Below are 24973 nucleotides of genomic sequence, written 5' to 3'. Positions count from 1 at the left end.
AAATTCTCATTGTTTCTTTGATAACCCAAGTCAATCATGAATTGTTACATTGCTGTCGACTTATAAAAGAAAATAAATTAATTTTTGTTTTTTTTTTTTCACTAAATCAGCTCATTTTTTTTGAAAAATACACCTCCAGGTATCGTGCAAAAAGCTTCCGATGTTATCTAGCACATCAAGACAAAAATGTTAAAATTAATGACATGGAAGATTTTTTTCCAATTACCCAAATGACAAATATATTAAACAACCCATGGAAATGGATGAATTTGATACTGTGATTAAACATATAGTGAATTGCTATTTCTGAATCCGGAATTTTTGATTCCACAGGTTTTCTATGACAATTTTTGATAATACAAGACTAGATTTTAAGCCCTATGAGGACTGGAAATCCAATACTGTAGCTGATATATTGATATCTCTATGGCGAACAATTAAAAATATCAAAAAGTGTAGTAGAATCGATTCATCCTTCAGAGCATCACCACAACCAAAATACAACAATGCTGTAGTCAATAAGTTTCACATCAAGAGGGAGTGACAGGATCTACCACAATATGAAATATGGTAAAATATGAAAATGAATTAATGTAAAACTTGTTTTGTACACACATAAACAAAGTATATGTAGAAAAAATATAGTCTACGACACGTGTGGAAATGAAGAGGCAGTTTAGCTTTTGCCTTTAGTCAACAAACTTCGAAAAAATTCTTTTTATTTATTGTAGAATACACAATTTTGACAATCGTCATATTAAAATGACTTGGTGGAAAGCAATTCCAGAAAAATGAAGAGATGATGGTAAATAGAAACAAAATTTTATGGATGGTTTGAAAAAATTGTTGGATTAAGTGGATAGAATTGAAAATAAACCAAATTATATAATGAAATGTTATGAAAAAATTCTCGGAGATACACGTACGAACCACCTAAAATTTGAATAAAGCAACCCAACATCCTAGATCTCTTAATCTTGCGAAAACGCATTTAAATATATCTTAAAGTTTCATGTAACTCCAATACGAAGCACTTTAGTATATACCTTAGAGGGATCTCCTGGATAAACAAGATTTCAGACCTTGATGACCCTATTTTATCCTTTGGCAATATTCTGGAGAAATAGCTTACTACTACATAGCTTTCCAAACGTAATATAACGATTTCCAGACACGCTGTTTACTCAAAGATATTTTATATCCAACAGTGACGTAACCAAACAAAACCAATGAATATTAAAAATTCCTTATTGCTAATCGACGTAATTGTTTAAACATATGTTTATATTTACAAGGAAAAAATCATCGACGCTGTGACTAGGCTGAACCTATTTTGGAAAAAAAAGGAATCGAAACGTATCGAGACAAGTCTCGAACTAGTGTGCAGTCTTTATCTGACACACAAAAATGGTAGATTGCCGCTTTCGCCGAATTTTAGACTTTTATCATAACCGAAAAGGACCAGCTTCGCGGTCCATGTCGTAGAGGAGTTCGTAACAATACAGAATCGAAAAATGTTTCAATGTAAACTCATATCGACAATGGAATCTGATGTTTACAAGAAAGTTCCTCGGCATTTGCTCTGAAATAAAATTGTGTGAATGGCAAATGAAGGTAATCGATGTTTGCTTGTAACCACTTCAATTTTGTGAATTGTAACTGCGTTAGGGTATTGTAGTTCAAATTTGACGATCTCGTTCCCAATATAGAGCATGGTGATCAAAGAGATAGCGTAAAAACAAAGCCAATGACTTGTGGATGATCATTTAAGTGAAAAATTACTAGAACATCATCAATTTAATGCTCAGCTACCAAACTGTCACGAATAAAGACAACTGGTAAGGAGGTAAGGACAATCAAAGGAGTAGAGCCCTTCTCATAAAATGGTTCGAATTGTTTTCATTAATTTAAAATAATTACCATTATTTCCTTCTAAAATAAATAAATCTTCTGTCCAGATCTTCATCGGTCTTCCTTTCTGGTTTTTCTCCCATTCCAAATAATCTTAATTATCCCTCTTCGATTTTGCTTTAAACCAATTTATTGTATATTTTTTTGATAAATCCCATTTCTGTAATATTTTTTACATAATTATGGGCATGGCTACTATAAACTGTGTCTTAATTACATTAAATGATCTTCTAACTGCTCCAGTTTTCTCAATAATCTCTTTACCCAGTGTTCGATCTTGATATAGTGTGATGCCAATGCCAAATTTAGAGCTTTTGACATGTTCTATTTTCGATTATTCTAATTTTATCTTATGTGTCTTCTCTTTCATTATCTGTAAACTGTCATTGGAACGTTTTAAATTTGATTTTAAGTTTCTTTCGTGTTGTACCATGTTATCTGCGTATAGTTTTTCTTATATTTCGCGTCTCACATTTTCCAGTGTCCAACTGTTTTATTTTTCTTTTTACTTAAATGGAAAATAACTGAATTCAACTTTTAGTTATAAAGAACGGAATGAGGAAACTCTATTGTGAGGGCTCCTCTTCTGTGGGCGTCTTATGGTTAACTACCATGAACAATAACCCTCCAACAGAACCCCGTATACATGCCTTTCAATGGGAAATCTAATCCAATACATAGCAGCATCTAATTTTAATCTATAGAACATTTCGGAATATTTCAATATTTTTTCTACTAAATGTGTAATGTCAAGTTGTGGCTCTCCAGTTCCATGCGCAAATATTGAGCCATTTGGGATAGATGCTGGTTCGTTTCAAATGCAATTGTTGGATTTGGAAACCAAACATTTGTGGAGTGGTAAGTTCATAGAACTCAAGAGCAAATTAGAAGAGTTGGAGGTGTAGAAAAGCATGCACGTTACGCTGTGAAAGTGGACAACTCTAAAAGAAATGCCGCGAGTTGAGGCACTCATATTTGATGCATGGAATAGTCTTCCAGAATGCTTCAGGGAGGTGAAGAAGTTGGCGTTTGACGTGCTGACGATCTTCGGGTCAACATATTCGTTCGAGCAAGCTTGAATGAATATAGTAAAAAGTAAAATCAGAAGCCAGCTAACAAATAAAAATTTAGAGGCGTGCTTGAAACTAAAAACACCAATTTATGAACCAGATTTAACAAAATCAAAAATCAAATTTATATACCTAATCCCTATCAAATACCATAATATCGAAACAGAAATGTTAGTGGCTCTTTAAAAACTGGAAAATTTTGTAAATTGTAACTTTTGGCTCTTCCGTCTCAAAAGGTAGCCGATCCCTGGTCTACGCCAATGTGAATATTAAGCCATTTTCGCGAAGGTACACATTAGCATGCTGGCAGACATCCAGGGGCGTTTTTGAAATATATTTGCTGAGTTAACATTGGTTCACCACCTAAGTATGACGCGAGAATAGTCGTCGAGACGCGTCAATAATACCACAGTGGTGGTACAATTTCAATTTCAACAGTAACGATCATAGAAAAAAGTTAATTAATATAACTATCTTCATTAATGATTATTTTTAGGAAAAAAATTTAGTTTTCATTGAGGGGTCGACGTAATTTTCGTTACAAATTTAATTTTTATTTATCTGGAATGTTATACATATTTCAAACTTGATAAATAAAAGTTGACGAATCAATTTAGTATGAACTAGCCTTAGTCTTGTCAGTAGTACTTCTTCAACGTATTGTAGGCCTTATGCCTGTAGTTTCCAGTTTGTCATCCTTGAGATGTTGATGTCCATAAGTCCATCCATCTTTTTAGAGATCTTCCTAAATGTCATCATGTCCCTTGTTTGCCGTCTCGTGCTATCTTTGCTAATATTTCTCTGGTCATCCTGTCCAGTCGCAGTATTTTCATTTCTGTTGTTCGAATGTTTTCAGTTCTTTTCACTGGTACTGGTATGGTTCCAGATAATGTCCCGGAGTGCGCCTAATATTCGACTGGCTTTGTTTGCTTCATTTATTCTGTTCTGGTCTGCGCTGATTTGTGTACTTAGATAGTCAAATGGCATTACCTTTTCTATGGTTTTATTTTCTAGTGCGAGTTTGCACCTCATTGGCTCTTTAGAGACGACAAAGGTTTTAGTTTTTGCGGTGGATACTTGCATGTTACAACTTTTAGCTTTTAAGTATATTAAATATAGGAGCTGCTGTAAGTCGTCTTCGCTTTTTGCCACAATTTCAGCCTCATAGGCATAACAGATCATTTTTATTGCGCCCGTTGTAAATGAATATCTTCTTGATGTATTCTTGACATTATTTATTATTTCGTCCATTATCAGGTTGAACAGTTGCGAGCTGAAGGAGTCTCCCTGTCGGATACCCTGTCAGGTTTTGGTTAACGAATATATGAGTGCTTTGGTGAGATCTATGAAACACATATACGCGGGCTTGTCGTGTTCTATAGCTTATTCAACTAGTTGTCTGATTGGGAAGATATTTCTGATTAAACTGATTTTGTCATGTTTTTATCCTTTTTTCTCTGATGCTAGTCTTTCAATCACAATCAAGGCAACTACTACAACCACACTAGCACCTTCTACGTCTTCTTGCCTTTTTTCGTCTGATTCTTCACAGCTCTGGTTTCCAATGTGGAAAAAATCTAAATAAATTTACCATTTATTCGAGATTTTCGTTTCTCTCGTGATGTCCTCTCCTCGTTAGGATTTTGTGCTTTAGCTTTGCTATTACATTTATTACTTAATTGAGTTTTTGGATTTTTAAATCTTCCACTACAATCTTTGAGATTTCCGAGCTTATTAGTTCCATGTAACATATTATTTGCTTTTTGAGTTTCCTGAAATTAGTTTTCTCCGTGTATCTATGGCAGTGAAGAGCAATCGAGGCGTGAGAAAATTTGAAAACTTGACTTTTTTCGAGCGGTTTTAGAAATTTGAGTCAAAAATAATTAGAGAAAATATTTTTTTTTCATTATTTCATTATATAAACGGGTAGTTATTTTATTTTATTGTACCGTAATTGTATTCTAGCTAGTAGATTGATTAAAAAACTTAAGAAATTAAAGAATTACATTTTGCAGTAGAGCTAAATTTGAAACCTGTGTGCTGTCTAGACGCCACCGACGCCCTATACGCGATGCGTCACGACAACGTCACTTCACGTTTCCCGCTAAATTGAAACCAGTACATTTAAGTTTAATAGACTTACTGAACCAGATCTTACATTGGTGGTATCTTTTCAGAATTAGTAAACTCAATGAAGATGGCAGAATACTAATTTCAAGTCATTTATAAAAGTATATTATGAATAACAATTAATCTTACTTTGAAAATTATGATTTTTTTTTTAAATCGGCTTAGGTTCCACGGTACCAGATTGTGTATCATTTATAAAAACCCCCGAGGATGAATATGTCAAAATAACCGTTACTCATTTCTCTCACTGTGTAACCAAACGGTACAATTAGAATAAAAAAAAATTAATCCGCAAACACAATGTAGGCATCGTCCTGGAAAGAAATATATTTTGTGAATTAAAAACAAATTTCTAACTTTATTTGAGGGTGACACAAACAGTCGTAGCAGATGTTTTTTTTGTTTATATATATTTGTAGCGACCATTAGCAATTCAGATGGTGTGTATTGGAGTGAATTTTATCATGTTCTGGGAACGTTTGCAATTTCATTATCTCATATCTACCGCAAAAGTGACAGATTAAATTTAAACAACAGAAAAAACATGCTGCAAATTACTATAAAATAAATAAATATCTTTTCTAGAGCTTTCTGAGGCTTCGAAAGGCATAACGACTCTTCGAAGCATCAGAGTATTGGGGTTTTAGTATTAACTATAGTTTTATTAATTTTTTCTATCCTTCCAATCCTACTTATTGTATCCAAGTTTTCCTGTGTCTTCCTAACGATTCTTAGGTCTTTTTGTTTATGTCATTTTTCTTAATGGGCTTTTCGGTGTCCGTACCCGTTGCAACTACTTTGATAATCGCGAAGAAGCGACTCGTACTTAGAGGTAAAACAATGTCAAATACATATCGACATTTATATGTGGAAAACGTATGACTCCAAATGTTGTAACTGTGAAATTAGAACAGTAATAAGATGGTACCGCAACTGCGTAGTTTGCAGTGACTTTTTTAGTACTTTTTTTTCAATTTATCGAACCTTGTGTCAGATATATAAAAAAACTACTGTCAATAAAATCAGTGTTCATCCAATTTCACTGTTGCGTTCATCTACACTTGAATAGTGGTGAATAATGGTTCACTTTGCCCCTGAACCGGACCTCGACTGCTGATTCTCCTTCAAACCTACATAATTTTCAACCTATTCAGGATCCAAATTCTGGCCGTACTCAACGTGGGAAATCTTCAAGTTCCGGCTCTAACACCAGATGTTCCAGTTACAAGGGCCGCTCCAGAGCCTTCCACTATTGATATCAGGCGTTCCAACCGTCCTCGCAAAGTGCTCTCTTACTTGTATAACGTCTTAATAAGCGTGGGAGACTGTCAATAAAATCAGTGTTTATCCAATTTTACTATTGCGTTCATCTACACTATAATAGTGGTGAATAATGGTTCACTTTGCCCCTGAACCGGAGGGAGATGATTTGCAACCTACCTCGACTGCTCATTCTCCTTCAAACCTACATAATTTTCAACCTATTCAAGATCCAGATTCTGGCCGTACTCAACGTAGGAGACTTTCAAGTTCCGGCTCTAACACCAGATGTTCCAGTTACAAGGGCCGCTCCAGAGCCTTCCACTATTGATATCAGGCGTTCCAACCGTCCTCGCAAAGTGCTCTCTTACTTGTATAACGTCTTAATAAGCGTGGGAGACTGTCAATAAAATCAGTGTTTATCCAATTTCACTATTGCGTTCATCTACACTTGAATAGTGGTGAATAATGGTTCACTTTGCCCCTGAACCGGACCTCGACTGCTGATTCTCCTTCAAACCTACATAATTTTCAACCTATTCAGGATCCAAATTCTGGCCGTACTCAACGTGGGAAATCTTCAAGTTCCGGCTCTAACACCAGATGTTCCAGTTACAAGGGCCGCTCCAGAGCCTTCCACTATTGATATCAGGCGTTCCAACCGTCCTCGCAAAGTGCTCTCTTACTTGTATAACGTCTTAATAAGCGTGGGAGACTGTCAATAAAATCAGTGTTTATCCAATTTCACTATTGCGTTCATCTACACTATAATAGTGGTGAATAATGGTTCACTTTGCCCCTGAACCGGAGGGAGATGATTTGCAACCTACCTCGACTGCTCATTCTCCTTCAAACCTACATAATTTTCAACCTATTCAAGATCCAGATTCTGGCCGTACTCAACGTAGGAGACTTTCAAGTTCCGGCTCTAACACCAGATGTTCCAGTTACAAGGGCCGCTCCAGAGCCTTCCACTATTGATATCAGGCGTTCCAACCGTCCTCGCAAAGTGCCCTCTTACTTGTATAACGTCTTAATAAGCGTGGGAGACTGTCAATAAAATCAGTGTTTATCCAATTTCACTATTGCGTTCATCTACACTTGAATAGTGGTGAATAATGGTTCACTTTGCCCCTGAACCGGACCTCGACTGCTGATTCTCCTTCAAACCTACATAATTTTCAACCTATTCAGGATCCAAATTCTGGCCGTACTCAACGTGGGAAATCTTCAAGTTCCGGCTCTAACACCAGATGTTCCAGTTACAAGGGCCGCTCCAGAGCCTTCCACTATTGATATCAGGCGTTCCAACCGTCCTCGCAAAGTGCTCTCTTACTTGTATAACGTCTTAATAAGCGTGGGAGACTGTCAATAAAATCAGTGTTTATCCAATTTCACTATTGCGTTCATCTACACTATAATAGTGGTGAATAATGGTTCACTTTGCCCCTGAACCGGAGGGAGATGATTTGCAACCTACCTCGACTGCTCATTCTCCTTCAAACCTACATAATTTTCAACCTATTCAAGATCCAGATTCTGGCCGTACTCAACGTAGGAGACTTTCAAGTTCCGGCTCTAACACCAGATGTTCCAGTTACAAGGGCCGCTCCAGAGCCTTCCACTATTGATATCAGGCGTTCCAACCGTCCTCGCAAAGTGCCCTCTTACTTGTATAACGTCTTAATAAGCGTGGGAGACTGTCAATAAAATCAGTGTTTATCCAATTTCACTGTTGTGTTTGTCTACAGCTTTATACCAAAGCAACAAGACTTGGACAAATTATTATTTATAGTTACAAATACATGTGGGGGATACGTGGTTCTATCGTTAAAGGATAAGTTTCTAAAACGTGGTAGTAACCCCATATGGAGGTAATTGTAGTGGTAATCACGTGGCAACCACTAGTGGCGATACATATTCAAATGTTTATTGGTAGGATCCAATATAATGAAACTCATCACTAGTTTGGAGTTTCATGACTTTATGGATCAAGCTATTTACTTGGTGCGTATGAAAGTTTTGAAAAAACAAACAAATATCTATAATTGGATATGGTTTCATTATTTTTTTAATTCAAAATATTCTCCATTAAGATCTATACAATTTTCCATTCGTTTGAACCAATTGTTAAAGCATTTATCCTATTCAGATTAAGGTACCTCCAAAGCATGTGATTTGAATGCAACAATCACTCCTTCAGGAATAAACATTGAATCAAAAGAAATCATTGGGTGCCAAACAAGAACCGTGCGGTGGATGACCCATCAATTCGTTGTTTGGACTGTTCAAAAAATGTAACGCTGAAGACATATTAACTTCCAAATTCTTGAGTCGATTTTTTTCAGAATTTGTTTGCATCAAACGACACGAGCTTTTCTTTGAGCGATTGTCAAATTATGCGGAATCCAACGCGCTAATCGATGGTTTCTGGCAGAAGATGAATGCTTTAAATTATCTTCAACAACTCATACTCAACGTATGACAACATCTAAGTACGTTCCCTATTAAAAACGTCAAATTTGACATTTAAAACTTAAATAGCAACGCTTGGTCCACCAAATACGTTCCAGATGAGGTTTTTTCCCAATTTTGAACACTTCTTGGGAACGTTTTTCTTTTTGAATTTTTCTATTTTCAATACTTCAACGGTTACTACAATCTCTGGTATCTTTATTCGTGACTTATTATACATTATAATAACATTTACTACTATATGTGATATGAAAAACACTTATTACCATTTATGTGACAGTATCATTAATAGATACAAAATGTTTTATCAATATGCAAAAGTTACAGTACCTAGATAACTATATTCAAGAATATATTATGAAAGCTACGAATGTTTTGAATAGAAATATATTAATTATGAAAAATAGTACGAATATATTGAATAGCGTTATCATTTCAACCTCAACATAATGTCCCTTTTATCGAATAATTCAAATTTGAATAATGAGTTATATCCGTTTGAAATTACAATTTATTAATAAAAATTCGGAGTATTTTGTCTGTTTACGGTCAATTTAACCTGAAGATAACTAAGTTTTTATCTTGTACTTGTATATTATTTATTGCTACGAAAGTACCTAACGTCCAGCCTGATTTTTTATGTTTTATTAATGGGTTGTTAAAGGACACCATAATAAATTAATTCGTTCTCAATTAATAAGTCTAAACTATCATTTTATAGGATTAAATTGTGATAAGTTATATACGAGGTGCGGCTTGAATAAATAGCAATACCGCTTCATGATAACATTTTATTACTTGAAAAAGTGCAAGAAGTCTTCTCCTGTCAATTACTAGAGAACATATAATGTTTTAATGGGATAATCCACAGTGTATTCTTCACAAACTTGAAAATACTATCACTTCAAACACTAATTTGTTTCCCTAATAATATCACAGAATAAAACAATTTCAATACTAATAGGGCTACGGCTATGCAGATTAGTTTTCTGTTAGCGCATACGTTCATCGTTAGAATCCGTTATTTAATATAAACTAGTAGGATTCACAAAAAAAAGGGAAGCTTGTATCTACATCTATATTTAGTTGGCTTTTGACTCGATCAGAGTAATTTTTAGGTGAGAAATTGCTTGATGGTGACAACCACGTAGTAAAAAAAACTTTGAAACAATGTACAATGAAATGGGCAATCAATAAATATTCGAATGGAAAAAAATTGGAAGAAAAACACTTGAATGGGTATGGAGATAAGAATCAGCCAATAAAAATAGACAGTGAAGTAAAGAGAAAGCAAGTAGTTGAAATAGAAATTTCTGCTAGTGCTGAAAGGGAAGGAAAAAATAATTAGAGTCCATTTCGAGGAGGTAAAGTTAATAAACACGAGTTAAAATCGGATATGTCACAGAAAACAAGTCGAGGACCATATATAACAAAGGTCTGTCTATATATTTTATGATGTCAAGGACCTGGTACTACATTTTTGTTGAGGCATGTGCTAGAAGGTCCATTTACTCAGTTACTGCTAAAAATATTGAAGGAGTTGAACATATCATCGAAGAAAAACCAAGATACATCCATCAAGCGATTGATGTTTATCTTTATGTGAAAAAAATTTGACTTATTGGGTGTTACATACACTCGATGATTTGCAAATAGCTGAGCAAGTAAACATCATGCAGGAAACGTTAGAGTTGTTAAATGATGTTGTTTTTGGTGAAACATACAAACCATTTCATGATAATTCTACTTAAAAAAACTGTGCAAGGATTTACAAAGTTCACAAACCAATCACGAAAAAAGAAAAGATATTCCAAGTTAATTATGCAATTTTCTTTCATAGTACAGAAGTAATTTTCACGTGGAAATAATGTAAAAGTTATTTAAACTACACCCTAATCGCCTGATGTGGTTAGATGTGATTTCTTTTTATTTATTAACCTGATGTTTGAACCGTTTGGTTGAGGTTTCACGATGAAAATTAAGATAGATAAAGCAATCAAAAAAATGAGTGTCTTTGGATATTAATTTCGAAATAAATGAAAACATTTTCGTGGAGATACTTTTCTTGTTTTTATGTGAATCAAAATATATCATAATCAAAACAGACCAAAGAAAACATCGAATAGGATGATATAAATAATAAATGTATGGCATTAAGCAGCTGAAAAGGGGAAAGAAGGAGCTGGAAGACAAAAGAGGACCTAAAAAATTGAGAATCTATTTGTATGAATTATTGAATTGAGTATAATCAAAAATTACATTTCTTTATTCATCAGACAATCATCGTAAATGGAAACGAGCTTTTTAATTGATCATTCCTCGTACAAACCCAACACGAGAATTTGTTAGGCCGATTGAATTTATCCATTTCGTAAAAATTCCATTTTCTCCGTGGAAATTTCAGTTACTATATTTACGTTTCGTATATTTCCTTCGGTAATACTGTTTATATTCACTCAGTTGAAATACGAACTTATTATTATGTAAATCCAATGTAAAATTGAATAACAAAACAAACGTTTTCGCTTTCTTTGTGTTGAATACGCTTCTGATATTATTAGGTCGCCAAAAAACAATTTATACACTGAGAAATTTGGTACACTCGCCCAAGCTGTAAATAATTCTAATCATAATGCTTTGTACAAGGTGCTTGCCGAAGAAATGTTGGGGGCAGAACAGCTAAATCTGGTAAATTTGTAGCTTGAATTGTGAAAGTTGTAATAAAAGATTTGTCATTGATTGTATTGAAACAATAGACGCGATTGTATTTATTTCGCTCAAAAGTTTCCATAATACAGAATGTTTATGGTTTTCTCCATTTTCAATAACTATTTCGTCGTTTTTGGAACCAGTTCTTCATTTACAGTCGATTATTTTAATTATTGGTGGTGTCCTCAATATGAAAAGCTTTCTTCAATTATTTTCTTCATCGTAAATCAAAATGTCAAGCTAATATTAACTATTGAGTTCTTATTTACCAACAAATAATTGATTTTCTATACTTTTTTTTTTTAATTTTCTTCATCACCTTTTCCTTTGCTATTTTCTTTCTTTTACTTTTTTTAGTAGTTAAAAATTTCTCCAGCGGATATTAACATTGACTTTAAAAAAAAACTGAATAAAACAAATAACCATAAATCCTCTTTTTAAGAACAAAATACGTTTTGCCTGTTATGGTTAGGTGGGCGAAACGACGAATTTATTAAAATATATTGGAGGCAGTGGTAACCGTTCATCCATGATTTCCTTTGGACCAAATTTTTTTAAGAAATGTATTAATTGTAAAACAAAGGTAAATTTGTCATGTTATCGAATGAAAAGAAACAGTAACGATTTGTAACTGCCATTAGTCACGGCGTTCATTGCACTAACATAGACGTACGTTAACACGGGGTTTATAAAAATCTTAATATCCTATTTTGAATCAGCAAAACATAAAATCTAAATACAAAAACTTTGGCACGACTATGGGTACTTCTCTTTAATGTTTTTGTTAACCTTGTGGCACTGAACGACACTTAAATAAAATTTATAATATTTCAAATAAAAATTTTGTTGTAGTTTTGATTTATTGGTTTATGGCAATTCCTCTTCACCAAAAAAAATGAAAATTATTTATAATAGTTGTAAAATTATGACAGCTCAACTGAGTTGAAAGAGGCTGATTCAATATATTTCTGAAAATCACGAGGGCAATAAATTAATAAAAAAATCTCTCGACTCAGCAGGTAGAAATTAATTGATATGACTACTTATAATAAAACTGAGTTTAACCGAGTGAAAAATAAGAAGCATAATAAACAAAAGTGTGATATAAATTTTTTTTAGTATTTCTCTAGAAGTAAAATAATTATTTTATAATATAATAAATTATTCAGAGCTATGATTAAATTAAAAATATAATTTCAAATAAGTACGAGTTGTTTGCAGACATTATAGAAGTTAAAATTAAAAACAGTATAGAGTATTTGTGTCTTAATACCTCCTGCAATTTTTTTTAAAGAAATAATTACAATTTATAATAATTTTCTACAGAATATCTTTTTTATGTACAACGATCTATAAATCAGCAAATCTCCTAAACCATAAATTTTATCGAGTTGAACAAAGAGTAACTTTTTGTTAAAAAATCCATTTAAAAAGTTATGTTTGCTATTTTAAGATTGTACAGTTTGTCCTTGTAAAAGTTTCGGATTGTTAACCATTGGGCATTCCCTGGCCTTCAGAGACTAGTGTAAAATGATTATTCGAATGTATAATTTAGAAAATATACTTAAATATAAGTTTGTAAGTTTCAAGACATATAACTCGGAAATAAGGGGTCATTTGAGAAAATTGTTTCCGCTGCATCTACTCACTAAACACTCAAATTTTCCAAATCCCACTCATCAAAATAAAAAACAAATCTTAAAAGAAATTAACTGAGAAAGTAATTAATGAAACAGGAGCCTTATTCGAAGATTTAAAACGCAGTACCAAAGGAAAGTGTCTTCATTACTAATACTAACTCACTTCAACTCAACCTGTTTTTCCATTTTCCATTCATAGTTTTCTCAATTTTATGTTAAAAATAATAAAAGTTAGTTGTAATTTTCCTTAACTTATTATATCCTAAGCATATTTAATTGGGGGTAAATCCAAAGAAATGGTAGAAGATAAAATGTATCCTGGTGAAGCAGTTCAAGGTTCGTTAACGATCGGTACTATGAGAAAAACACAGATTGTATCCTGAGGTGATGAATTCAATATTTCCACCTAACCTAACCTAACCTAACTTATCCAGAAGTATAATGTAACAAAAAAAATTAAGGGATAAGAAGTCGTTCCCTATTCCTTGTGGAACCATAATAAATTTCCGGGATTCACCTCTAAAGAGTTATCAATTCTTTATTCCACGATTTCCAATGAATTTTTTATATCCTGTGAATCTCTCCGAGTTGCTATTGTCTTTTTTGGTGACAACTATTTCATCTTGTAGCTATTATCTTGTTTACTCCTCTCATATATTCGTTCGGAAAGTCAGCTTCCAAAAGAAGGTGTATTTTCAACTATGAAGTGAAATAATACAGAAATTTAAATAAAAATTTGACACGCTTATATACATAATTCTATATTTTCGAAACTATTTGAGATATCAATTAATTTTTTACATGAATCAATTGAGAAAACATGTATCTAACTGACTTTTCATAATAAATTCCTTTAGTTCCATATTTGTGAGAAATATACAGGGTTAAAGCTGGAGTAAATCATTGAAAATTGTATTATGATAAGTTTTCAAAAAAAAAATGTTAATCCGCTCAGATTTTGGCATCACTTTATACAGTTCGTCTATCCTTTCAAAATTGTAGCAAAAGGTAAAAATTTTTAACGTTTCTGAAAGTTATTTACTTCCCATCTAACCTTCATAGTTGCCTTAAACACAAACAAGCCTCTAATTCTTTCTTAGTAGAAATCTTACCGAATATCATCAATTAAATCAGGTTATATTTGATTCAACTTCAACACTTTTCAACTTTGTAGTAATTTGGAAAGATTTCCCGCAGTACAAACAACACAGTATTTGGTGTAATGATTTGTATTTCCTTCTTTTTATGTTTCTTTTCTATTGTAATAAGTTTAAAATCAAAATTTTAATCCAACTCGTAGCTGAATCAATCTGAATTCAATACAAAGTATTCAATATGATATATCTCCCATATTCTTCTTCTCTCTAACATGTTTACATTAGTGCAATGTCATCAAACCAGACAAAAAAGTATTTCAATAGCCCGATCGTATTCAGGATTTTTGTAGCGTGAAATGCGCTATATATGGGGGCTGGTGCACCCCTCTGCCATATTAGTCGCTTGTCATATTGTTTACATTATCTTCATATTGTTGTTATACCGGTTCGATAGAGATGTCACAGTGTCCCTCCTAAGCCCCTTTCACATCTGATAAAAATCGTTCAAGGGGCTAATTTTTCAATGTATCCACCAGATTTTTGCCTAAGAGGAATTTAATTTTATTTTAGTTTACCGCAGGATTAGTATTTAAGCTGGTTCTTTACACGATTTCTAACCCATAGTATCCTCGACAATTTTATAAATCTTGTTACAACATCTTGGAATTAATAAAATAAATTTTACTCTTTTATTAGATATAACTAATTTCGAAAATTCTACTGTGATTAGTGGCTTAAAAAATGAAACAAGATTCAATTTGTGAGATATGGTACATCATACAAAATATTCCAATTTGGAACGACAGCTGTTAAATTTTTAGCCTACTATCGTTGTTATACTTTTTTACTGCACCTGGTGATAATATTTTCAATGTAGCAAAATCGCAGCAATTGGCTGATAAGTTCTCAAGAAACGAATGTGTAAACTAATTGAGAAAGTATTTGATGAAATAGAAGCTTTATTCGAGGTCAAAAGTTTAAAACGCACTGCCAAAGGAAAATGTCTTCAATTTCAGTCAGTTCAGTCTTTTTTTTTCAAGAAATCAATCTCCTTTTGGATCCACATTCTATTATATCATAACAACTTCATCCTCTTCTCTTAATCTACTTCAAGCGTTGTTATTTTCTGTTTCAATCTGTTGGTTAGCAAAATTTGCAACCATAGATATATCTCTTTGTTGAAAATATTCTTTTCAGTGGTTCTTCTGGTTCGTTTGCTACTTCTTCGTTATTTGTTTGTCGTATCAGTGTTTTATATGTTTAACTGTAATTCGTATCGTTTCATTCCATTACTTCACTTCTTTATTCTGCTTTGTAGCTCTCTTAGAGCCCCTTCTTTTCTTGGTCTTCTATGTTTATCTAATGTTTGGTAATTTTTCTATTTCTTATTATTTCTCATATTTTTCTTTATTTGTAGTATCCAAAGTTTTGTCTAAATCAACTGCTTCAACGGAATTCCATTGCCTGTTGTTTGTCACATGGTGATTATACAATCCAGATCTATTGGATTCTGATCTATCCGTGTATCATTCAATGGATTATCTATCTCTTGTCAACTTCATAACATAATTCATCCCGAATTGATAATTAAAACAAAATTTTAAAATAGATAATGATGATGATGTGCAGGTGTGTTGGATGTCATCCAAGTTAGAAAATGTCATATTGCAAAAGATGTCAACAGGGGAAAATTTAAATGCGTTTCATGTAATATTTATACAACTTAAGGTGTTATTGTTTAATTAAAATATGCTGATATCCACGAAAAATATAGATACTCATAGTATACGTTCTTTCAAGTAACGTGACTGCTATGAATAAAAAATTAAGTTTTTTCAAACGAATCAAAATTATTGAATCAACTTGTAAAATTTGTGATACTATGTGATTTAATTCTTCCGGTTTTTCTTTCACTACGTCTTAAATTCACTCAATATAAGCAGCTCAGCTTGAGTTTTTAGATACAACAGTCTCAGTACAACATTTTTATGGAACTTTTATTACCGATATTATTCTATTCATTTCGAGGATGTACCCTAAACATTTAGATGAAAAATCCATTACCTTTGATGTAAAATGTATTAACGTACTCAGAATTTTAAGTGACATAATTGACATATGCGAAGGGACAAGATAAATCTTGATAAGATCTGATCCATATTGCAGCTGGTTCCAAACTGAAAAATAACATTTAATACATCAGATAACAATCAATTTATTATTTTTCAAAGGGAATCTTGTTCATTGTATTTAGGTATATATTTTTGTTGGAAGAACATTTTTCATTTTAACTATGTATTTTTATTACAGAAAATATTCCAAAAATTTGACATCAAACAGCAGTTATTAAACTCACGTAGCTAAGAAGAAAAAAATCTCAAGTTGTCAAATATAAGGGGGCTAATCGAGAAAATGTATTTACTCCATGAAAATGTAAAAGAAAAGATAGAAAATAAATCATTTATCACAATTTATACCATATAAATATTATTTTAACGATTTTATTATTTTTGCCTTAAAAATTATCAGAATTATTACGGTTTTTACATGGTAGAAATTACAAACTGCCGCGCTTCGATGATTAATTAAAAATAATAACTAGAAACATCTTTTTTAGGGGATTATCGTGATACGAAGTAGAAATACTTCAACCCTTGCAAAAATTTAAATACCAAAAAGTATTGTAACAATAAAAGATCTAATTTTTGATGTGTAAATTATATCGAAACAATGATTTTATCGATTTCTGTTTAAAATAAGATATCAAACAGACTGTTACAATCGACAGAGTGTTAAAAGTTTATATCCCCATAAGGAAACTTAATAACCAAACAAGGTATACCTGAGTTTATTTAGAAATCAGAATTTAAAGTATTACTTGATCGACGACATAGCGATATTTATTATTTATAACCCTTGTTTTATCAGGAAACATTTATACGGTAATATGTCATTACGATAAACTGGAATAATAATATTTTCGTTTCAAGAAAACGAACACGTTTAGTTCGATTGTATGTGTTTAGTGTAGAACTGCGTTTTGTGTTTGAGTAAGTGTCATTCGATTGTAACAATGCGCGGCTGCCGAGTCGTTTTCCTAATATTAGTATTCACCAGAGTTACGCAGGGTAACATACGGGCCCACCTGCGTTGACTACTCTCACTGAGTATAATATAGTACAGTCAAATTATAAAAAGTAGTAGTGAGTTTTGAATTGACGACCAAAAATACTTAATTCCACCCTTACTGCTTCATTTCCAATTACACCTTTACGTGTACACTTCTTAAATACTTCATCTTCATCATTATTTGTTTATCAGTACCAAGATTTTACTCTTGGATATTGGCCTGTACACTGTCTTATTTACCGTTGTTTGGGTTTTCCTGGGGATATTTTTGCCTATGAATAATGACCTTGAAGTTATAACACAGATTTGAAGCCGTTTATTTGATTTCCTTTTATCGATATTGATATATATATTTATTGATATTGATACCATCTGTTTATTTTCTTTTCCTTTGTATACTTCTTCTGAATTCTCAAACATAACTTCCGGTTCCGACAATTCTAAATGGTTCTAAATAATAATATCGAGACTAGACTTGCCAGTTTTTATATTATGATGGTAATTCGGGGTAATCTCAACCATTCGATAGAAGAGGACTGATTTTAACAAAAAAAGTGGTGTAGATATTACTAAGAAAGACGATGAGCAGTTACCAACATCGTATTTAATGTCAAATTTAGAAAATATTTAGTTAATTCTTCCAGATTACATTTGTAAATAAACTAAATCAATTTTTCTGGTTTCTCAGCACACCAATCACGTTGACGTGGAATTACATTGAGAAAGGGATGGTTGAAAGAGTCGAAAGCTAATAAATTTTCCAATTTCGTATGTTTTCTTTGTAATTGTGATTATAATTTGATAATAAAATGACTGTACTATAATTTTCAAATAGTATCATATCGAGCCAGATGTAGAGGCTCTAATTATGTTCTTTTAGTTGTCATAAGCAGTAGGCACGCTCATTTGTCGCGTACGCGACGTTTTGTCATTCTTTTAGCAATTAATATAGCGAGTATCCATCATCTTGCATTCATTAGCTGCGAAAGGACCAATTTACAACTTTTCCAGCACTTTTCTGCATACCGATTTATAACCGAGGTTACATTTAGCGTTTTATACTTTACGACGACATAAATGCGTCTTTATACCAGGTTTCTACAAAAATTAAAGAAGCTTGAAAATAAGATATTCTCAATATAATTGAAAGAACGAAATTTCAATTTGCTAAAAAAAGTCTAGCAACAAGGTTATGGTAACTGTTTTCTTTAAATTGTTCCAAAAAACAGACTGGGAAAATAAATTAGTTCAGGCGACTGACTTTTCCAGGAAAAAGTTGTACTTAACACTAAGAGAGACAAAGAAGATGGAAACATACTACAAATGTTTCAAGTTAAACTTAATGACAATTTTAATTTGTATCTAAAATTCAAAATGCATATCTTTGATATTTCTTTCTCTCATTTTTTCAATTTTTCCATTTTTTATTTCAAATTTACACACGTACTTGCAGAAAAGCATGAAATACTGCTGAATGATATAGACACCACCTTGATGATAATATAACTTCATCAAAAGGTCTCTTACTGTTTTAAAGTTTTTCTCAACTTATCTTTCGACTGAATATCCAAAGATATTCATACATCTATGAAGGGAAAAAAGTGGAATTTCCACCTACGTACTGATCCATTCAACATCGGAAAGCGTGCTTAAGAAAATCTGCAGACCCTTCATAGAACTGGTAGAGACGGTGAATCTACGAGTTAACGAAGTTAATGATAATGATGAAACCACAAAGAAAAAGAGCAATGAGAAGTTTTCCAATACAACTGTATATCTTGAGGTGGTTATCAAGAATGACGGTAACAAGGGAGAAAACGCGAAACTAGATGAGTTACGGAAGCGAAAGTGGATTCTTAACAAAGCAGAGGAAGATAAGTTAGATATATGGATAGAAAATACTTAGAAGGATGCTAGGAGGGAGATTTATGACTGAGTAGAACAAATAATGAAATAAGGAATCTATTTGGAGAAGCAGAACTAAGCAAAATAATAAGATAGAAAAGAATAAAGTGGCTGATTTAAAAACATGGTATTCAGAGGTATTGTTAGGTCTATAAGAAACAGCGACCTCCACAAGAAACTAGGATTAGAAATGGATACAAACGAAGTAAGATACTTAACAACATCAAAGCAATCTAGCAGCTACTCCAACCTGGAATATTGAGAAAAGTCAAGGTATCCAAACCGTTTAAGATAGTATATATAATCGTTTTAAAACAATAGAAAATAAACCATGATACCCCATAAGAGTACCAATAAATAACCAACTATTTTGGCACTCAAAATAAATATTTTCATCACAGATACTAAACAATCTATGAATTTCTTTTTATTCCATTAACGGTGTATATGAACGCTATCTTTAATCTACTATTAAACGTAAATTACTAGGATATGTCCACGTTTCATGATAAGAGTAATAAACAAAACCTGAAGGAGCTTCTACAGGCGCTAATCTCAATAATGGAATGGATTTTTGTATATACTCAGATAGTCAAAATAGAATGAAACTGAGAAAAGCCTAGTGATTCAAAATTGGTTACACACTCGAAGATTCAAGAAATTCACCCAAATAAATTATTATAGATAAAATTACAGGCACTAATTCAAAAATGGTGATGGTGATTTTAGACTTTTATTAGTTTAATGTCGCACACGAAAAGGCTTTCGACAAAGTAAGACACGATAAGCTAATGGACTGCCTTTACAGGAAGGGTCTAGACGAAAATGACCTCAAAATCATCTCACTGGAGCTTTATGATAATCAAACTGCGGTGATGAGAACTGAAACCAGCGAAACATAAAGCATCAAAAGAGGTGTGCGACAGGGATGCGTTTTGTATCCTCTACTCTTCAGTATATATTCAGAAGAAGTCTTTGCTGTTGACACAAACAGACACAGACAGTGAAAAGGATCTCCAAGCACTCTTAGATCGCATACAAATTATAAGAGAACATTATAGCTTTAACATTAATATCAAAAAGACCAAAACCATGATTGTCTCCAAAACATCCAACCATCCTACTCTTTCCATCAACGTAAATGGTGACATCATCGAAAATATCGAGAAATCCACTAGTTTCGAAACGTGGATCTTTCGGAGGATGCTGACAATTCTCCGGACGTAATACAAAGAATAGGCAGCGACGGGGAACTTATAGAATTAATAAAAACTCGAAAAACCTCGTATCTGAGACACATATATACAAATGACAAATACAAACTTTCGCAACTTCTGATCGAAGGGAAAATCGAGGGAAAACGCAGTCAACAGGATTCATGGCTGAAGAATATTCGCGATCCGTCCGGTTCAGACTCTAATATAAGAAAAGCCAGAGACAGAAATGATTTTCCTGGGATTATCGCCAACCTTCCTTAAAAGAGGTCACCCAAAGATGAAGAAGTTTCCAAAAATAAAATAACTCTAATGTTAAAGTCTAATATAAGTTTTTCCTAGCTATCAACTAATCTCGATATGACCCTCGTAAAAGATATTCCTCACAATTACATTTATTATTTATGAGCTGTCTGGAAAATATGCACCATTCGAATCTTCTTATTAGTTACATTTGGTTTATATCTTAGGAAAATCACATCGCATTGCTACAAGGTATATTTAATGAGTGTATCTTTGACATGATACACATCCAACGAATGTTTTGGCTCTAAAAATAACTCTAAATGTTGAAATATAAATACGGAAACAGAAACAAAATAGTTACGGTTTAAGTTCGTATTCACCTGAATTATATAGGAGAAAGTGTTTGAATTATAATTAACGAACAAATCACAATTTTTGATCAGATGAAAGCCTCGGATTTAGGGAGGGTCTAAGGGGGACTGAGCAGGTAGTGGCCCCTCAAATTATTGAAACTTTTCCGGATGTATATATGCTATGGATTTCTCGTGATTATGCTTATAGAAAAAGGTCGTTCTCATTGAAAAGCAGATATTAGAGAATGTCAATTTTCCTGGGATAATTGAAAATTTTGCCACAAATAAATCGAGAAAGAAATTTTTTAGTTCGTGAAATGAGTTTTTACTTATAATTTACATGTAATTCGAAACTAATAAAATACATTTAGAAAAACAGGAACTGATTTTGATTTCTTTAAGTGGGCCCCTGGTCGATTTTAGCCCCACACTTCTTAATCCAATACTGTGTTCAAATACTTAGACTCCTCCAAAAGAAGTATGGGTTTAATAGGATTTTGTTCCGATTTCCATTATTCCCTTGAGGTTTTTAAGATATTTGCAGAGTAGATGCTCTGCATCTTAAAATAGTATTTGATAGGGCAGTGGATTATTTAAAGTGCTTGAGACCTTTTAGCAGATATGAATATGAAACTTGATTATCTTAGACCAGTAGTGAGTCAGTTTGCTGGTGATGCTACTTCTCATGAAGCCCCAGTCGCCCCATTTTAGCAGGGTTATCTACTTCCTCATTGCTTGGTTCTAAAACTTTTAGAGCTTTAGAGCCACGTTAGCTTGAACATAGCTTTTAGGACCTTCAAGGTATCTTATCTATCAGAGAAACTGTGAGGTGATACAAATATTAATTGCTAGTTACACTGTCTGAAAACTAATGTATTAATGCCAGAGGTATGAACAGCTTGTATTTTGGTACAAAAATACCAAATCCAGCTTCTTGTGCTAGCTAGCTACACATCTGTATCCCACAAAGATGTGTTTCAAGCTTGCTGAAGAATTTATTACACTTACCATATATATAAATTTGATCCGTTGGTTTATCATTGTTCTATATCGAATCTAAAATCCTTAAATGACCTATCAAATTCACTGGTACCAATTTTTCAATTTGGATCGTCCTCTGAAGGTAGTTGAGATCCCTTAAGACCCCTTCAAATTCTTTTTTATTAAGAAACAGATCAAAAAACTATCTAAATGTGTTTGACCCGAGAATATTTGATTAATTTTATACCCCATCTTGTATTTGTTGCTAAATTGCAAAGACATAATCCGATATTGCCATATCTCTTTTTAACACGACGGTTCATTTGGAGTTCATAAAATTAATAAGCTTGATAAAATCTTCTTAATACGTTTTATATTTTTGGTTTAAAAAAAAAAGATCCTTACCTGTTCCCACAAATGTAGATATTATGTTAAGGCAATAACGAATGGCTTCCCATAGGCATTAATAACATGCCGGACAAGACAGAAATAAAAAAATAACACTCATCGAATTAAGAAAGGGTATCTAAATTCTTCGATTTAGTTTCAACAATGTTCGTACGAATTTGGCATTGTAGCAAATATTTTCATTTATTTTAAAATGTGTTCATTAAAAGTAAGAGATTTCTCTCAAAATTATTTAGTTCATCGCTTGTGAAAACTACCGAGAGATATTTAATGGGAATTAGCGTCGCTGGTAAGTTTCATTAACTCGTTGATGACTTTTGGCTCTTTTTTTTTGAGTAGAAATGTCACTAAAAGACATCGAGTCGATAACAAAGAACGATGAAAAGTATTGGAAAGCATTGAAATGAATTAACTTCAGGAAGTTGAAATCCAAATAAGGATTATTTTGAACGATGTACAAATATTGATAAATTTTTAGATTGCTTAATTTTATCAAGATATCAATTAGGATCTTCCATAATTTAGAAACTTTCAGTAGATAATGTATTAAGCAATGTACTAGATAAAGGTGGTTGGAACTTAGCTTAATCTAGAGATGGCGGTAGTTGCTTCAAAATACCACAATTAGAAAGTATACCATCTATACAGCATATGTTTGAAGACACCACGTTGTTTAGTATTTATTTGGCAGCCATCAATAATGAATTTGAGTGAATTTCAGTGAATATGAGACCATGGAAATGATACCAATATGGATGTTGTACTAGATTCTACTCTGGGTGAGACTGCTCCTTCATTATAAAGAGGCCAGCATCGCTGTGGGCGACCAAATGAGGTGGCGACTCCAGAAATGCTGAAGAAAATCCATAAAACGGTACTAGATGATCTAGCAGAGCTAGCAGACACAGTAGGCATTTCAAAAAGTGTGGTACATCGCATCTTAACTGAAAATTTGGATATGAGAAAGCTGTGCCCAAGATGGATGCCACATTTGCCTACAAGGAACAAAAATAGCGTCGTGAAGAAGTTACCATCGAGTTTTTAGCGATTTTTCACACTCGAAACAAAGAACCATGGATTGAAAAGGGAGAACTGATACCAAAGAAGGCAAAGACCGTTCCCTAAACAGGCAAGGTCACAGCGTCGGTTTTTTGGGATGCACGTGGGAGAATTTGTATTGATTATATTAAAAAAAGGAAAAACTATCAACGTCGAGTATGATGCGAACTTATTGCAACGTTTGAGCGAAAAAATCAAGCAAAAATGGTTGCGTTTGGCTAAGAAGAAAATGTTGTTTCATCAAGACAATTCACCAGCACACACATCCCTATTGCATTGACCAAATTTAATGATTTAAAGTTTGAATTGCTACCTCATGTACCCTATTCGCCAGATTCAGCTCCCTCGGATTAATTTCTTATCCCAGACTTGAAAAAATGGCTCGTTGGTCAAGATATTACAACAATGAAGAGGTTTTATCGGAAGTTGATGGCTATTTTGAGGAGCTTGACGATTCTTATTATGAAATAGGTATCGAACTTATTGAATATCGCTGTTAAAAATGTATGAAATTATAAGAAGATTGCGTTGAAAAATAAATATATAATTTTGTAATATGAAATTATTTCTATTTTCTAGTTAAATCAGTCGTGGTAGCAGTTTACATTACAACACACTAGTAAATGCTGGATAATCTACAAATTTATATACAAAAAATTTTTTTCTTTTCGTTCCAGATCCAGCAAATCACACGGAAACAGAAGTATCAGGTATGTTTTTTTTTTTCATAAATAAGTGAACAGAATGCAATGTAAATGTAAATCTAGTATGAATGTTGAATTTCCACCTAACTTTAACTGATGGAAATTTCAAAAGAAATAACGTTTATTTATAATAAAATTGAAGAATTATTCCTAATGTAATCGATTAGGAAATTTCTGGTTATTCTTTGACCTAAAGAATCATTCACAGAGACATTCATGAGACAGATGAAAAATTCATTGTTTGAGTGCGTTTCAGAAGATGACTGCCTTCAAGTTTCGAGCTCTGGAACGTTAATAAATTGATTTTTTTGAAAGGATTCGTAGTTTTTTGTATCTCAACATATTCAACGTTAATTATGTATCATAAAACTGCAGCTACTTTCATGCAATTTTCTGAAAAAACTGATTGATATCATTCATTCATTCATGACAATTGATAATCAAGTTATAATTTTTAACTATTTATATTTCGTTTAAATTGTTTATAGTTTGCCATATTGATATGTTTTCATTAATTGGAGCACGAATCACTCTTGGAAACGTCCTCAATTGCACCACCAAATTCTCATTCGACTTCACCAGAGAATAGTGAAATTGAGCGAGTGGGAATTCGTCTTTTCGTTTGCTTTCATTGTTCAATATTTGAAATACCAAAAGCTGAAATACCGAAAAAATATATTTC

At 32.8% G+C, this 24973-nt stretch overlaps 1 protein-coding gene across 2 annotated transcripts in view; it reads left to right on the top strand.

Annotated features, from left to right (window-relative positions):
* LOC130441844 (homeotic protein spalt-major-like) overlaps positions 1-24973 on the top strand; it is a 172789-nt gene that overhangs the window by 26205 nt on the left and 121611 nt on the right. For both annotated transcript variants that reach the window (XM_056775655.1, XM_056775656.1), the window contains exon 2: positions 24265-24297. In XM_056775655.1, the coding sequence (XP_056631633.1) occupies positions 24265-24297 (33 nt within the window). The remainder of the gene's footprint in view (positions 1-24264; positions 24298-24973) is intronic.

This window comes from Diorhabda sublineata, chromosome 3, assembly GCF_026230105.1.
Source record: "Diorhabda sublineata isolate icDioSubl1.1 chromosome 3, icDioSubl1.1, whole genome shotgun sequence".
In the NCBI taxonomy this organism is placed as follows: domain Eukaryota; kingdom Metazoa; phylum Arthropoda; class Insecta; order Coleoptera; family Chrysomelidae; genus Diorhabda; species Diorhabda sublineata.
Note: the sequence above shows the minus strand (reverse complement) of the source record. Positions and strands in the feature narration are given on the sequence as shown.